Genomic DNA, 16,243 nt, shown 5'->3' on the forward strand with positions numbered 1-16,243 from the left:
CAGATTCATTTTTGGGTGAACCTTGTTACTTGAATAAAATAGGTAAAACAGCATAATTAATAATAATTAATAATAATAATATAGTCAAAAGTTCAAATAGTTCTTTTCCGGAACCTCAATTAACATAAAGAAAGCAATGACAGTTCAGAACTACGACATTGAACCGTCAGACATACCTCTTCTGCTGTTCTGAAAGGCTGTGATTTTACCGTTCGACACGGCCGACCGCGTGTTTACATATCTGAGGATGAAGCGCGTGAGATACACGTCTGCTTCACGTACGTGCACCATCATTTTAACCGTATTCTGAGATGGAGGACAAGGAAGACAAGGAGAAGGGGAGAGAGAGGGAAAGAGGAGGGGAGGGTGTACAGCACATAACAAGGCCTGAGTTAAAGACCTGATCTGTGGCTTTCTGATCAAGCTGGGGGTGATCATGTGATAGATCTGAGGTGCAGGTAGCACTGTGAGTGTCTTGAATATGGGGAGAAGCAGGAGGGTTTGCAAAGAGAGGATCAAGGAGGACAGGAAGTCGCCAGCTCAGAGAGCAAAGAAGTGAGGAAAGTAGAAAGATGGAGAAACTGCAGATCATCAAAACAGAAAGGTGCTCAAAGACTTACAATTCCCACACAGGAAGTGTCTGCCATCCTCGATCACAGAGACCCGCCCCCTCACGTCCACGCCCCCGCGGTTCACATAGTGCAAGACCACATGAAACAGGTCTGGAGAGCCAACCACCACCTCAACCAGAACCCGAGGCTAGAGAGCGAGAAAGAACGGCCCACAACAGAGAGACAATTGCAAAGCTGTTCCTCAAAGCCACCACCAACCAGCACTACAGCCCAACACAGCAGCCAATGTACGCAAGCAGCACCAATCAAAACCCTTGATCAAAGCCCTCAGCCAAGCCAAAGACAAAGCACATTTCAATGACACATCACAGTGATATTCTGAAATTTACACACATGCATGAACCTGAACATCTCATTCGTCTTTACAAAATAATAATAACAACAATAACATTTTTATTATACTTATTTTAAATTTAAAATAATTGGTATTTATTCACATTATATTTAATTTCATTACTTTAACAGTATCTTTAAAGTCTAAACGAAAAAGCATTTTACTTCTGTAATGTGATATACTTCTTAAGCCCCTTTCACACAGCGCGTTGATCCCGGGAAATTGCCGTAAAATTGCTAGAGTGCCTTCTGTGTGAACGCAAACACGTCCCGGGATTGATGCCGGGATCGATGCCGGGATGGGGAACTAGTAAAATTGTCTGGATCAGTCCCGGAACGCGCCCTGTGTGAACAAAAGCCAGTACCAATGCCGTAAGGGGTGTGTCGTAGTGATGACGCACGTGCCATCGCAATGACGTAGTTATCGTGCGACTCTGTTGCTCTTAGAAGAATGTTTGTGTTCGTCATCAACAAAGAAAGAACGAAAAAATGTCTGCAAACTGGAATGAAGCAGAGACCAGGGAGCTCCTTACTATCCGCGCCGAAGCTGAGATCGTTTGACGCTTACAAAATTATCTCTGTGTGAAAGGGGCTCAAAGAAAGAAAGAAAAATCTAGACTAAGACTTGATGTTGTACACATTAAAATTGACCAAAAAGTTGTCTCTATATGTTGTTCGGAGAGAATGAACTGAAATGGACTGAAATGAGAGGACTTGGTGACATCACCAAAAAGAGGAAAGTTATTACATTTTGAAGACATTAACAAATGTACTAAAAAAGTAAATAAAGTCCATTTTGATTTAATGTTGACATTAAGTGCTTTACAAAAAAAGTAAAATGAATACACAAATCGCTATAATACACAATATTTAATAATAATATATTTGAATATTATTATTGCTATTGTAATTTTTGATATTAATATTATAGCTTTTATTATTATTACAGCAATTTGTTATTATTTATCATTCAGTAATGTAGTTATTATAGATTTTATTTATACTATAATTATTATAGATTCATAATAATAACACAAATTAAATTAAATGAATATTTACCATTGATAATAAAAAACATGATTTCAAGGTACAAACATTAAGTCTCGTAAGTGTGTGTGTGTGTGTGTCTCACCTGTATGAGGGACATCTGGGCGTACCCCCTCCAGCTGAAGCTTTCAAACTCCAGAGGATTGTAACCAAACCTCACCGGACGTCCATCCATTGTTGTTCCGTCCTCCACCTCAAACTTCATATGGTGCAGGTCTGGGAAGTAATGATCCAGCCGTGGCCTAAACACGCACAACAGTGTGATGACATCATAACATAACACATAAAAGTGATTAGTGCACAGTGTGTGCTTTTCACTTACTGGTTGCATTTGGGTCCCTCCACATTGGGTCTGCATTGACACCGTCTCTCATTACATGCCTGCCCAACGGAGCCTCCGATGTCACACTGGCAACCTGCATGCACACAGGGACGAGAGTTTAACCCATCTCTTCATTGAAATATTGATAACATCTGCTTGGAATTGATTGTGTACCTTGGCACCCAAAGTAGTTGTTCTTCTGAAGGTTGAAGTACCCATCCTTGCACACCCTACATGTGTCACCGCACACATTGGGTTTACAGTAACACTGGCCGGTGCTCTGATACACACACAGATGGAGGTTTGCCAACTTTTCTCTTGGAATTGCATTTTTATGATGGAGCTATTTTGGAAATATTTCCATACCTGAGTGCACTCTGCAACCTCGCTCATTGTTCCTACTGTATTACAGTCACAGGCTGCAAAATCAATCAGAATATTTATTAGCAGAAATATATCTTCTATATTATTGTATATACAGTTTAACTAACAAGCTACAGATTCAAATAATACACTAATTACCAGAGTCTGATTGGTCACCAAAGTTAACAAAATGGCAGTCAATTGTTTACATGAATCCCCAATCACTCAAAATGGCATTTTGTGCTGCGTGTCCAAACTTTTCTCTTACTTGAGCATCCGTAGTCTGTATGGGGAGAAAGATTCCAGAAGAGAGGCTTACAGCGATCGCACGCCGCCCCTTCTACATTCGGCCAACACTCGCAGGAGCCCTGAGGTATAAAAAAAAAACAAGCACTGAGAGTCAGGACTAAGAATAAATGTTTGTAAAAGACTGTCCAATATACTCAATTACAGCATTAATTAAAAAGTAATCATGTAAAATATATGATTTAAAAAAAAATACATAAATATTATTACAATTTACAATAACTGTTTTCTATTTGAATATATTTACAAATGCAATTTATTCTTGTGATGTCAAAGCTGAATTTTCAGCATCATTTCTCCAGTCTTCAGTGTCACATGATCCTTCAGAAATCATTCTAATATGATGATTTGCTGCTCAATTCGCTTATTATAAATGTTGAAAACAGTTGTGCAGCTTGATATTTTTGTGAAAACGGTGATACATTTTTCAGGATTATTTGATGAATAGAAAGTTTAAAAGAACAGCATTTATTTTAAAAAGATCTTATGTAAAAATCATCTTAACATTATACATTTTTAACAATTTAATGCATCCTAGCTGAATAAAGTATGAATTTTTTTATTTATTTTTATACCACGAATGGGACACCACCTTGGTGACAACAATGTGCCATACAACTACTGAAATGTTGCTGCATACTTCACATACTATTTTATTACATATACATGATATTTAAAATATCATGCAGTATACATATATGCAGTATCATAGTACTCCATTCTGAATGTAGCTATACTTATTATTAAAAAAAAAATCAATAAAGCTCACCACAGTGGGCAGGATATCATTATGAACAGAGCCTGCTGGGTTACACGTCCCAACTACAGCATAAAAAGAGAAAGATAACCATCAGAACTACTGTAAATGAATTTATAAACAGGATTTTGTTTGAGCAAACGTCTATGCAAGATCACCTTGGCAGAGGGGGAAGCCATATGACCCAGGCATGCAGCTATCACACCTCTGACCCTCAATGTTTGGCAGACACACACACTGACCAGACACTGGATCACAGGAACTGAAGCGAGAGCCCTCCACTGAGCAACGACATGCTGAAACAGAGAAAATCACCCGTTACAGCAGACAATCCTTCTCTTGGTAATGTTTCCACCGTGATAAGAGTCATGTGACTTACGTGTGCAGCTGGGATAAGAGTAGTATCCGGGTGCACACTGGTCACATTTGGGGCCACTGTAGTTGGGTCTGCAGTTACACTGACCAGACACACTACAGCTGGAGTCCAAAGATGTTTGAGGGTCACAAGTGCACACTGAGAAACAGGATAAAAAGTTGAGATAATAGAGACGGACAGTGTATTTGCGTAAATCAGACTGAGACTTTCTTAATGGATATTCACTGTGTGTGTGTCTCACCCTGGCAGTTTGGATATGAGTGGAACCCTGAGCGACACTGCTCACAGCGAGGACCAGTGAACTCCGGCCTGCACAAACACTGACCGGCCACGTCACACATCTCAGGCATAGAGCCCACAACACTGCAACCACAATCTACAGACAGACAGAGAGAGAGAGAAAGAAATTAAAACTTGAATGTTAATAGTTTCAAAGTCAACATGAAATGCATTGGCAATCCATTTAACTTCTGCAATGTGACATATCAGAGTGAAAAGTGACTTGAATTTAATTGACTGGATCATGAGTAGACATTCTATACAATAATGTAGCAAGAACTGAGTGTGAGTTTGTGTGAGTTACAACTGAGTTAATAGTCTAGACCGATTAACTTACATTGTAGACAAAATTTTGCCTGAATGATTCAGTGTTTTTAAACAAATCAGTTGAGTAAAAGATTCAGTTATTCATAAAGACACACTTGTTTCGTACCTAAGTGAATAAACGGTTTTGAACAAATCAGTCTGGTTGAGTGAATGATTCAATGACTTCCTTATCAAGACAGTCACTTGTTTAGTTCCAGAATGAATCAGTTTGTCGAAATAATCGGTTGAGTGAAAGATTCAAATGACAGATTCATAAAGGCAGTCGCTCATCACCACCTACTGGAATAATGATTTAAACTGCAGAAAGAGTCACTAAAAAAATCTCCACCACTAATACACAGACAAACAAACTCACAGTCTGTGAATGTGCAAACATAGACAAGAACAAAATTCCCATTGCTTTTGGAATGTTATTTCAGCACTCAGTCTATTAAATTAGTAATATCAGCCAAAAAGTAAAGGTGGAGAAAGTTATTTTACATTTTAAAATGTGCACTGATGAATCATGCACAATAAGACCAAGAATGTGTGTTAAGCAAGCAAATAGGGTAAACATTTAAATGGATCTTATACAGACTTCTAAGCAGTAAAACAATGCACAGGAAACAGTTTCTTTATGGCTGCATTGTGAAGTTCATGGTTTGGCAGTACTCATGGGGAATTTTGGAGTTCAGTGAGATTAGAGCTGGCAAGACTCACATTGGCACAGTGGGTAGTTGAAGTAGCCGGGCGCACACTGCTCGCATGAATACCCCTGAAACCCGCTCCGACAAACACACTGACCCGTCACTGCGTCACAGGACCCATCCAGGCAACCCTGGCCTGAACACTGACAGCCTGGGGGGAAGGGAGCGAGAATATGGGCATGTTTGCATTGCCTTTGTCTTTGGGTGGTATATTGTGCTCGCAAACACTCCAACTATGCACAAGAACAACAGCGGTTTAGCAGACAGACAACATTGGTGCGACAATCTGCATGTGTTTGCTCAGATGTCATCTGTTGCCGCAGCTTACAGAGACAAAAAAGACAAAAATGGGCAGAACGGGACAGCTGATTTGATCTGGGACTTAGCAATGGACATACACACAGATACACAGAGAAATGACAAGTAATATACTTACATTAAAATATCACTGTGTTTAACTTAATGACAATTATAAGACTCTTAAATAGCATTTAATAAATGCTTTAATCTAATAATTTTAATGTTCATTCAGATATAGTTAGATTCATATACTTCAATATATTAAACATTTCAATTGACATGAACTGTTCAGCTGTCTATTATGTTTGTTAATGAACTATACCTCATATGCACCTGTTTACTTAACTTTATTTTTTTTAAATACTTATAATCATGTGGTGTCACCACACGGCAGTGGCATTAACATATTAAAGGGGCAGAGTGTGTGTGTCCTTACGTTGGCAGTTGAGGCCGAAGTGTCCATGAGCACAGGTGTCGCAGTGCTCTCCAGTGAATTGAGGTTTACACACACATGTATTGGTGCGAGGGTTTGTCCTACAGGAGTTCCCTTCTGTGCCAGCAGCACTGCACTCACAGTCTGCAGACACAAGAATTCAATATAAAACGGGTGAAAAAAATCAGTAAATAAGAGTTTCATCAAATCAAATTTGAGTCAAATTGAATCAAATTAGTGTCTTACTGATGATTTCCCCTGCAGGTCTGGCCTCTCCACTGATGTAAACCTCTGACGAGAGAAAACACAATTGTTTGATAATTGTTTAGAAATTAGCCGCAATGGATGAATTCAGTTGAAATATAATTCCTAAAACCTTCATGAAAGCTTCAAAGACACACACACACAGACTTACGGTAGCAGTCAGGGAAGCGTTCGTATCCCTCAGCACATGCGTCACAGTTCTCGCCGGTGTAGTTGGGTTTACAGTAGCAGCGTCCGGTCAGGTTCTCACATGTGCCGTCAGTAAACTCAGACTCACACTGACACTCTGCAAAACCACACGTGAGTGTGAAAAAACATGCTTTAACTATTTCTAGTTTTATTTTCATTTAAATGCTTGTATGGCCAGTGTTGTTATCACAGTGCAAGTTAAAATCTCTTCAAATGAAAACTGAAAATATGAAAATAAAAGTTAAAGATATAATTATATAAATAATTCTAAAATAACACTATATGATTGAAGACTCACTTGAACAGGCGAGTGGGGACTCCAGTGGATGGTCAGGTGATCTGTAGTAGCCAGGAATGCAGTGCTCACAGTTGATGCCTGTTGTGTGGTGCTGTGAGAGAATAAAAATCATAGGATGTATTTGCAAAAACATCAAAATCTGTCTTTCCAAACCCAGTGAGCATGCATTTGATGCTCACAAACGTTATATGCACCTATGTTGCCCATAAATGCCATAAATGTATAGGTAGGTTTTGAGCCACAGCCAATGCCGCTGTACTGCTTTTGCGTTATAATTGTGTGTTTGTACACCTGAGCCCACCTGGCATTCGAGACACACTCCACCGCCCCTGTATTCTCCCTGCATGCTGAGACTGGTTCTCCGCTGGTCGATATTTGGATCATAGTAGCACTCTGATGAGTGCCTGTGGCAGTTACATGCTGAAAACACACACACAACACGCTTACGTCACCATATAGTCAGCCTGAAGATGAAACACACTGAGATTAATAACTCATCTGCCAGTGCAGACAGAACAATACACAAGCAGGGAAGGACATACAGAGACACACACATCAGTGTCCACCTGAAGAGTTCAGACTGTCCAAAGACGAATGACAGCAGAGAAGGGAAAAAGAAAGAGAAAAGACAACAGCCATTAGCTAGGAGTGAAGTCAGCAAGGAGAAAATTTGGAAAAAACTGTCAGGGAATCTTTAGATTGTAAAATACATGTTAAAACGTATTGACAAAAAAATTACATTTAATAATTGTGCCCTTACAAAAATTGGTAGCTTGGTATTAGATTAAGTAGATGTAGCACATGACAAAATCTAGTTATGATTTCACAATACTAGCAAACATTGCAATTGTTTATGTGTGTTTGTATGATGTGTCATGAGATGCTCGAAGAAAAACCCAGACGGATTACAGACCTTAACATATTGTGGTCAAATAAATTGACAATTATTTGTATTTATTTTTACAATATAATGATATTACAAATCTATTCTACACACAATGTGACATAATTCAAATAATGGAGTCATATTTGATAATAGGGCTGTAAAAAAATTAATGCATTCATTTTGCGACGTTTTTTTTCTTCAGTTTAACGCATTAAAATATTTAACGCAATTAACGCAGCATCCATTTTTTCTATCAATCATTCAAGTGCTATTAAACCATTCAAGCGCGATAAGATATAAATTAAAAAAATCAGTACTGGTGCGCTGTCTGTGAAGCAGCTCTCTGTAAACAAACACCCGCTATAGGCGCACAAAAAGCTGCTTCAGACAGCACAGCAGCGCCGCATTGAGTTCTTTTTCGCTCTTGAAAAGACAAAAACACACAATAAGTCTTAAATGAACATAAAAAGTTATGAGTAAAAAGGATAAGCATCATGTGCGTCAGGTCCTACGGTAGTGACAGCAGCATATTAAACTCGCTGCTGTGATGTCTGTCATTAATGTTAATCAAAGAACAAAAGAATTATAATCAATTTATAATTCATGCAGTGAAGACTATGAAGTGTTTATTCAATTTTCTGTATATTTTACCTGTTAGATGCTCAAAAAGCTCACACAGAATTTTCAAACCAAGCAATTAACCAAAGCTGGTCAACGTGGCGAAGTCAACCAACTTTACCAACATGATCCAGATGCAAAATCGTGGTGAAATCTTTCGATCTGACACGAAATTCCTATTCAGCCCAGTGGGTTTAAAATTTGTGGTTGCAGCTTAGAATTGCATCACTAACAACACTTGACTTGACACTTGTTAATACTTGAATCAGCTGTAATTAGAAAAATCTCACACTGTCAGGACATTTTTTAAATATGCACCAGCAGGCATTAAATAGCTCTCAAAACTACAGAATGTGTTTTTCCTGTCCCACAGTGGAGTCTTTGACAGGACGTGCGGTGTGGAATGGCTGTGTTTTGTTAAGGGTCCAGTCCACTGACGGCAGGGTGAGGACACAGTGACCCGGCGTGAGATGAAACAGTTCTGTCAGATGGGACAGTCTCTCTGGCTTAACTCAAGCCAGCTCTGCTCACAGATGTGCTATAAACCTCACCGAGGTCTCTCTCCACACAAAAGGGCAGTTATATATTTGGGAACTCATAGATTAGATTAGGTGAGAAACAGCGGATATCCAACAACATTCTCAGTGGAAACGTTTTCCAGACTGAAACAGCTCCTAATACACAGATAGACACCCAAAGAGTGAGACTGAGATCCTCTTAAAAGCACTGTGGGACTATTTTTACAGTGTGTGAGAGAAGTCAGACTGGATTAGTGTCTGTATGAGCTCCCAGAAGGCTGGGGCTGTTCACATAGACTGCCAGCCGCTCTTATTCACACTGTCTCTGATGTCTTACTAAAGCAGGGACTACGCTGATTTTAAAGTAAACCTTTAAAAATCCTCGCACAACAAAGCCAAATTCTAGATCTGAAAGGCTAATATGTATTCACATTTATAGAGGTATCAGAGGGCCATTTTTAACCAGAAGAAAAAGAAATACAGGTGTGTGGTCTTTCTTTACAAAATGACATTGCCAACTACTTTTCTGGCATAAATAATACAGCGTTATTAGTCGTTTTCACAGATCCGTGTGAACAGAGATCGTTTTGATAACGTTGTCATCTGTACGAAGAAAAATCGTTTCTGTTTTAAGCACATCGTTGTCGTGTAAACGTACCTTCAGTTCGCTTATGGTTTCTTGTTTCCTTTGTTCTCATTTTCCCGCCACTAGTTTGTCACCATGGTTATTGATTTAACGATCACACCTGTTTGTATTCTGTTCATTATCACCGTGTATTTAAGTCCCTCATTTTGGTTCATTCAGTGGTCTGGTATTGTTTGTGCAACGCACTCTGTTTCGTAGACGCTTGCTTTTGTTTGTGCTGGAGTGGATACATTTCATTGAATAAATTTAACTTAGATTTTGATTCGGTATCCTCTTCATCTTTTCTGGAACCTAAAACGTTATAGTACATAAATTTGTAAATGTATTTGTAGAATACATAGCATAAAATAAAAGTATTTAAAATGCATTATATTTATTTTTCACTAGGGTTGTGTGATTGACTGGATGAAGAAAGAAACAGATCACAAAACCAGACACAAATGAAGTGAAGATATTACGTTTTGGAAGCTTCTGAAAAAGTCACACGCGTACTTTTAGATGTCATGTCCATTCATACATAAAGAAGAGCACTGTTGGAAAGAATAAAGGAAATGCTGTTCTGCCATTAAGAAAGGAAAGAAGAAAAATCTCTCAAAAGAGAGAAATCATGTTTATTGAACAATGTGTCAAAGAGGCGCCGGCAGGTACTAAATCTTTGTTTTGTGGGCTGGCTGGACGCAGAGTGGAGAACTCACGTTCACATTCATTGGCACTGTAAGTCGTGGCTGGTTTCCATGGAAACTGGTTGAAGCCGGGGCAACAGCGATCACATGACGAGCCGCAAGTGTTGTGCTGGCAGTCACACAGAAGCCTGGGGTACACAGACATAAAAGACAAAGCACAGGTTATCCCTTACAACCATCCATCGTTCTATCATCCACATGTTTTTTCATGAAAAACTGATTTCATTAGGCACTTTACCTGTCCTTTTACTTTGCAATAAAAACTTATTATAAGTAATAAATACTGAATCATTTTACAGACTATATATTTATTTATATAACGTACTGTATATATAATGATTTTTTAAGTAAATTCTCACTGCCATGTTTGAAGGTTAGTCTCATGAGAATCACTCTTGTCCTCTTTCTGTCTCAATCTCGAGGGGCCAGTATATGCAAATACTAAAGCACTTCATGCCTATGGGAATCAAATGAGCCACACAAGAGCTTACAGTGTTTTAATTCAAGTGTCTAAACTTCTCACTGACCTTGCAGCTTCCATGAAAAGAGTGAATTAGGGAGATAGAGGGAAAGCGAGAGAGCCTTTAAAACCTGAGAGTCTGAAAGGGTTAAGTTCTTCACGCTTGCTTAATTTTCCTACGACATCTGAAAAGCTGATCGAATTAACTGAGACTCAGAGGTTTGCTCACGGGTGGCTGCATATCCACACGTATCATTATAAAGCTACATAGCGGACAGTAAGGAACTGCTACACACTACACATATGTCATATTTAAAAACAATCGTATAAATTCACATGAAAGCACTGCAAAAAGGAAGTAAAACAGAATTTACATGATTTCAAAAGCCATACAGACTTTTTTTTATTCGCTATGGCGTTTATCAAACAACACCAAATGCGAGAGTACCGAGTGCCGGCTCTGGATTCTTCCTCAAAATAGTTTGTGAGCACCACCAAGTCGTGGATTACGAAAGAACAGCGGCTCTGGGCATGTGACCAAAAGCACAAATCTTATTGGTTGGCCAGTTTTCTTTACCGTGTGATGGAAAACAGATTCGAACACCTCACATTGACGGTATGCGAATATTCGTGTCAGTCTGAAAAGACTCATTAACATTCGTTCAAGTTTTATCACACAGAATTTTCACACCTAACATTCGTCTTATTGTGAACACGCCTTAAATGGACTGTAACATCCATCAAAATTCACACAATTATAAAAAACTTCTAACATGGTCAATCACGTGAATCTTAGTTCACTCCTGCAATACAATTTCTACAATGTTTGTTTTTAGCAATAATAAACAGGAAGTGATGCTGCGTCCCAATTTGCATAATATCCATCGTAAATAGTATTCGAAATTAGAATTAGTGTGTCCCAAATCGTAGTATGTTGAAATGAGTATTCCAAAGAAACACGATTGGTCTACTTTTTCCAGTTAGAATACGAAGTGCAGATCCGTGCGCACTCTAACGGCTAATATTGCCCACTCTAAAGGAAGGAAATTAAATTCAATTGAATGTGGAGGATTTGAATTGTGACAAAATGATTGGCATAGTATATAAGTAGGTGAATTGGGATGCTGCATGACTATTGATGGGGATAATTCCATGCAGTCTGCCACATAAACACATTCAACAAGCAAACTTTTCACTTTCACTCATCTGAGTGAAATACAAGTGCATACATATGGACGGACGCACACTTTCCCTGAATCTGTTTGGACGGTTCAGCTTGAGCAGCAGTTTAATCCTTCATTAGCATTCATCCACAGTGAGAGCAAGTGTTCCAGAGCCTTACTTCAAATGAGCTACAGCCAACCATACCAACCAACCCCACCCAGAGTCTATTAACCCTCAGCTGCCCTCTAGATCTCCTCTAAGACTTTAATACACATGCCTGAACCTCTAACGCTTCGGGTTCAGCTTACAGCATGGAAGAAGTTACCTATCTACCCAAATTCCCCCATGAATCAACTGCACACACACTGACATCTGTTTAACTCCTGGTACCTGTGGGGCAAACAGGTGGATCTGGGAAGCTTATAGATGGAGCACGCTTTAGCGATTGACCTGTGACCTTCAGTATCTGACTCATTCTCTGGGTTATCCTCATTTAGCTCTGTCAATCAACACCCTCCACTAACTGTCTGTATTCATTCAGTCAGCATTCATTCATTCAGAAAAGTTTTCTCTAATAATACTCCTACTATTTCTGCATATATATACACACACTATCATTAAAAAGTTTGGGCTCGGTAAGATTCTCTTATGCTCACTAAGGCTGCATTTTTTGGATCAAAAGATGTGTGGTTCATATTGAAATATACAGGTGTGACAGACTCAGAGGAAAACATCTGGTCTCCTACATCCATATCGCATTTCTATCAGAAGATCTCTACAATATCAGTAACACACACAAAAAAAAAAATCCTATAAAGAGGAAATTACAAAGAACAGCAGATTTAACAGAGATCCATGAAGGTTATGGAACTCTCCCTCCGCTCCAAACGCAATGTTAGCATATGTTTCTTGTTGCTATGATCTGTATTAACCCTCTGGGTTTTGATAATCCCCAAACAGGATTTTTATTTTTTCAAACTGATATATATGACACCTTCCAGGTGGTTCATATTCCTGTGTGCTTGCACTGAACGCTGCAGGAATCTGTGGAATGAGTGACTAGAGTAACAGACTATTTATCAGCAGGGACAAAAACTATGACCGGCGGATACGTCTCGATTGCGACATACAAAGAGCCAGGAAAATCTCTCAAGATTCCTGAAATATTACACAAACTGTTGTCGGTTAAACAGCATGATCTGCTTTATGTCCAACGGTCTTCTACACTAAAGGACCACATACACCACATACATTGGCTTAAAGGTTTTCATTACTTTTTAACTTTCGACGTCATCTTGGAACATGATTAAAGTAGCAAAACCAATGAAGCCACTGGATACATTGATTCAACACAAACTTCTACAATGACCTGAGATCCTATCAAGGCATTGGTCAATTAGCAGGGAGGCTAAGAACAGAGTGATCTTCTGACAAGCTAGTAAATCCAGACGCCTGCAGGGCCTCAGAACTCAAGAATGTCCCTCCCCAGCCACCATCACTCACTGTCCTGAGACACGCGACGAGCTGCTCTGACTATGATCTTTCTAGCTAAAAACCCTGATGTGAATATCCTAAACAAAACAAAAAAACAGATCCAGCGTTGGTTGTTTTGTGATATGAGTGCAGCTGTTTTCTAAAACTCTTTTCTAAAACATTGGGTTTGAGGATAAATAATATTCTGAGGTGGAAATATATGCAGAAAGCTTAGAATCAGGCAAGTGAAGACTCCTCAGAGCAAAGCGTCAGGGCAGCATGTATGTGCCTGTGCTAGTGGTCTGCAGTGCAGGTGGAAACTAAAGGTAATTTTAACCCCCTCTAGGCACAGGAAAGAGCAGATTATGAACAAGTATGATTTAAGCCTCCTGCTATGGCACACGAGCACACAGAAAGAATTGGCCCCCAGCTCTGTGGAAGCGTATGGACAAATCAGTGAAGAATTTGCATATTTGCAACAGTGTAGCAACAACATTTGCCAACTGATGATAATTGATGGATAAGGCAGGAAGAGAGTTGGCAAAACAGGACTCAAGTCTCTTATGCTCACCAAGGCTGCATTTATTTGATCAAATATTATGAAATACTATTACAACTTAAAATAACTATTTTCTATTTTCATATATTTTGAAGTTTGTTTATTGTGATCAATGCTGAATTTTCAGCCAGTATTCAGTCACATGATCCTACAGAAATCATTTTGACTTGTGACTTTTAAATCCTATAAATAAAGCAAATTAAAATATTCTTAAAGGTCACTTACTTGTACGGGTCATTGGGGTCTTGAGCGTTACAGGCCTCAGCGTGGCCATTACACACGCATCTTCCTCCAATACTGATGTCTTTAATGCTGTAGTAATACTGAAGAATAAATGCAGAAAATATATAGTTGGAATAATTTATGGTTTTGTAATGGAGCTTTGTTTGTCATTTTTGTCTATTCAAAACGATGAAGAGGGATCTATCTTACTCTTCGTGTGACTGTGGGGTCTCTCAGGGCTTTGCCCATCAGGTGACCCAGCAGTGTGTTGGTGCGGAGGAAGCGCAGGCGGATGTTGGTGGCTTTGGTGAACTCCCTCAGAACAGGAGAGTAGGAGAAGTTCATGGCGCCCGGTCGTCCGTTCACCAGTGACACCACAATCTGAACGTGTGTGAGAGTGATTTAACAATGGCAAAAGTCCAACTTCACAATGATATTTAAAGTGTCTCTAAAAGTACTAAAAGTATACAAGTGCATCTGCAAGAGTCAGTGTTGAGACAGAGTTTGTCTGGGTCCGTACCTCTCCATTCTCCAAAGGGACAATCCGTGAGTACTCTGTTGTGCAGATGATATCGTCATCATGGTTGATCCGCTCGATCGTCCTCTTGCCAAACCGCTCGATACAGTCTCTCTTAGAGGCTGGAGCAAAAACAGAGACAAATGTACAAATCAGTTGAGAAAATGTTAGACGCTGGTCAGGACAATCTATTTAAAGTCACCATGAAATCAAAATGGACAATTCTTGATTTGTTCATAGAATATTGCAGTATTGATTATAAATGATTTATCCGTGCACATCATTTTTTTAAATAAATGTGCCCTCAAAATCGTTAATCAAAACTTCCCCTCCCTCTTGCAGCTCATCTCATTTCTTCTCTGATGATGTGTTTACTGGCGTGAGGGCGGGACAACCTGTCACTCACATGAGATTGACCAATAGCAAACCACAACCATCCAAACAAGTACCGCCCTACAGACCATCGCAACTTGCCGAAATAGTAAATAAATTTGTGAACTTTGATTATTAGTTGACTTTGGTTTGATTCTTGATATCTTTAATTTTATTATTAATATTAAGTTTTATTAAGATTATTAGTATCTTTAACTAATTCCATTTAGGAATGTCACAGTGAGAGAAAAGACAAGTGTTTTAAAGGGGTCATTTAATGGTACATGCGCTTTTACAAGTTGATTGTACTGAAATGTGTGTTGGCAGTGCCTGTACACAACCATCATAAAATGATAAAAATCCATCCAGATGTTTTTTTTTTTTTTTATCTCCTTATATGTTTTCCCCCATCTCAAATCAAGCCATTAAATTTTGTGACGTCAGAAAATCGACGCCCCTCCCACGATTGTCAATCACAGTCCGCGCAGACCGGCGCGGTCATTGTTGATACGCTGGAGCACTGTCTATGAGCAGAATGGCGTCTAAGCGATTGTGGTGTTCTGTTCTTGGGTGTAATAAGGAAGTTCTTGGGTGCTTGGGTGCACAGCAGTCATTTTTATGTTCCTAAATCCGATCCGCTGAAGACACAGTGGCTGAGTTTTGTTTTCGAAGGGAATATTCCCCACGATCAACGTCAATGCTTTCATGTTTGCGCGAATCATTTCACCAGACTGCTTTACAAACGAGGGTCAGTAACGTTATAAAGCTGGTTTTGCTAAGAAGCTGCTCCTGAAAAAAGGATCGGTACCAACTATTCGTGTTCCTGCTGCACCTCCAGAAGAAGAAGTGAGTGTAACGTTTTATTAACCTTTATATTAATCTTTATATTAATCTTTGCAAATCGCTTGCTGCACGCTTCACGATGAATGCGGCTGTTAACACTTAGGGTACATTACGGCATGTTTTCTATGTACGACGTTCTCAATATAATTCATAATCCCACGTTTATAATGAACAACGCGTTATGGTTATTGTGTTATTAAAACTGTGTATGCAGTACACACAGAACAGAGGGGCGGGGTGAGCAAAGCTCATTATCATTTAAAGACACATGCACTTAAACGGCGTGCTGAAAACAGAGCTGTTTTTGACCAGGTAAAATGAGTGTTTTCCAACTAGTATTAGCAGGTAAGTCCATAGCTTAATGTTTCTT

The 16,243-nt window shown here is 39.2% G+C and overlaps 1 protein-coding gene across 2 annotated transcripts in view; it reads right to left on the minus strand.

Annotated features, from left to right (window-relative positions):
- lama5 (laminin, alpha 5) overlaps positions 1-16,243 on the minus strand; it is a 76,379-nt gene that overhangs the window by 31,643 nt on the left and 28,493 nt on the right. Inside the window, exons 4-23 of one of the 2 annotated variants that reach the window (XM_084427328.1) lie at positions 14,662-14,780; positions 14,352-14,522; positions 14,145-14,242; positions 10,276-10,391; positions 7,214-7,332; positions 6,913-7,003; positions 6,577-6,711; positions 6,408-6,452; positions 6,165-6,305; positions 5,442-5,579; positions 4,378-4,512; positions 4,140-4,274; positions 3,919-4,056; positions 3,773-3,825; positions 2,966-3,065; positions 2,701-2,753; positions 2,509-2,614; positions 2,335-2,428; positions 2,098-2,254; positions 177-306 (exon numbers count right to left, since the gene is read on the minus strand). In XM_084427328.1, coding sequence (XP_084283454.1) covers positions 177-306; positions 2,098-2,254; positions 2,335-2,428; positions 2,509-2,614; positions 2,701-2,753; positions 2,966-3,065; positions 3,773-3,825; positions 3,919-4,056; positions 4,140-4,274; positions 4,378-4,512; positions 5,442-5,579; positions 6,165-6,305; positions 6,408-6,452; positions 6,577-6,711; positions 6,913-7,003; positions 7,214-7,332; positions 10,276-10,391; positions 14,145-14,242; positions 14,352-14,522; positions 14,662-14,780 — 2,274 coding nt within the window. Of the gene's footprint in view, positions 1-176; positions 307-620; positions 760-2,097; positions 2,255-2,334; positions 2,429-2,508; positions 2,615-2,700; positions 2,754-2,965; positions 3,066-3,772; positions 3,826-3,918; positions 4,057-4,139; positions 4,275-4,377; positions 4,513-5,441; positions 5,580-6,164; positions 6,306-6,407; positions 6,453-6,576; positions 6,712-6,912; positions 7,004-7,213; positions 7,333-10,275; positions 10,392-14,144; positions 14,243-14,351; positions 14,523-14,661; positions 14,781-16,243 lie in introns of both variants that reach the window. The other variant, XM_084427327.1, reaches the window with a different exon arrangement.

This window comes from Rutilus rutilus, assembly GCF_951802725.1.
Source record: "Rutilus rutilus genome assembly, chromosome: 13".
In the NCBI taxonomy this organism is placed as follows: Eukaryota; Metazoa; Chordata; class Actinopteri; order Cypriniformes; family Leuciscidae; genus Rutilus; species Rutilus rutilus.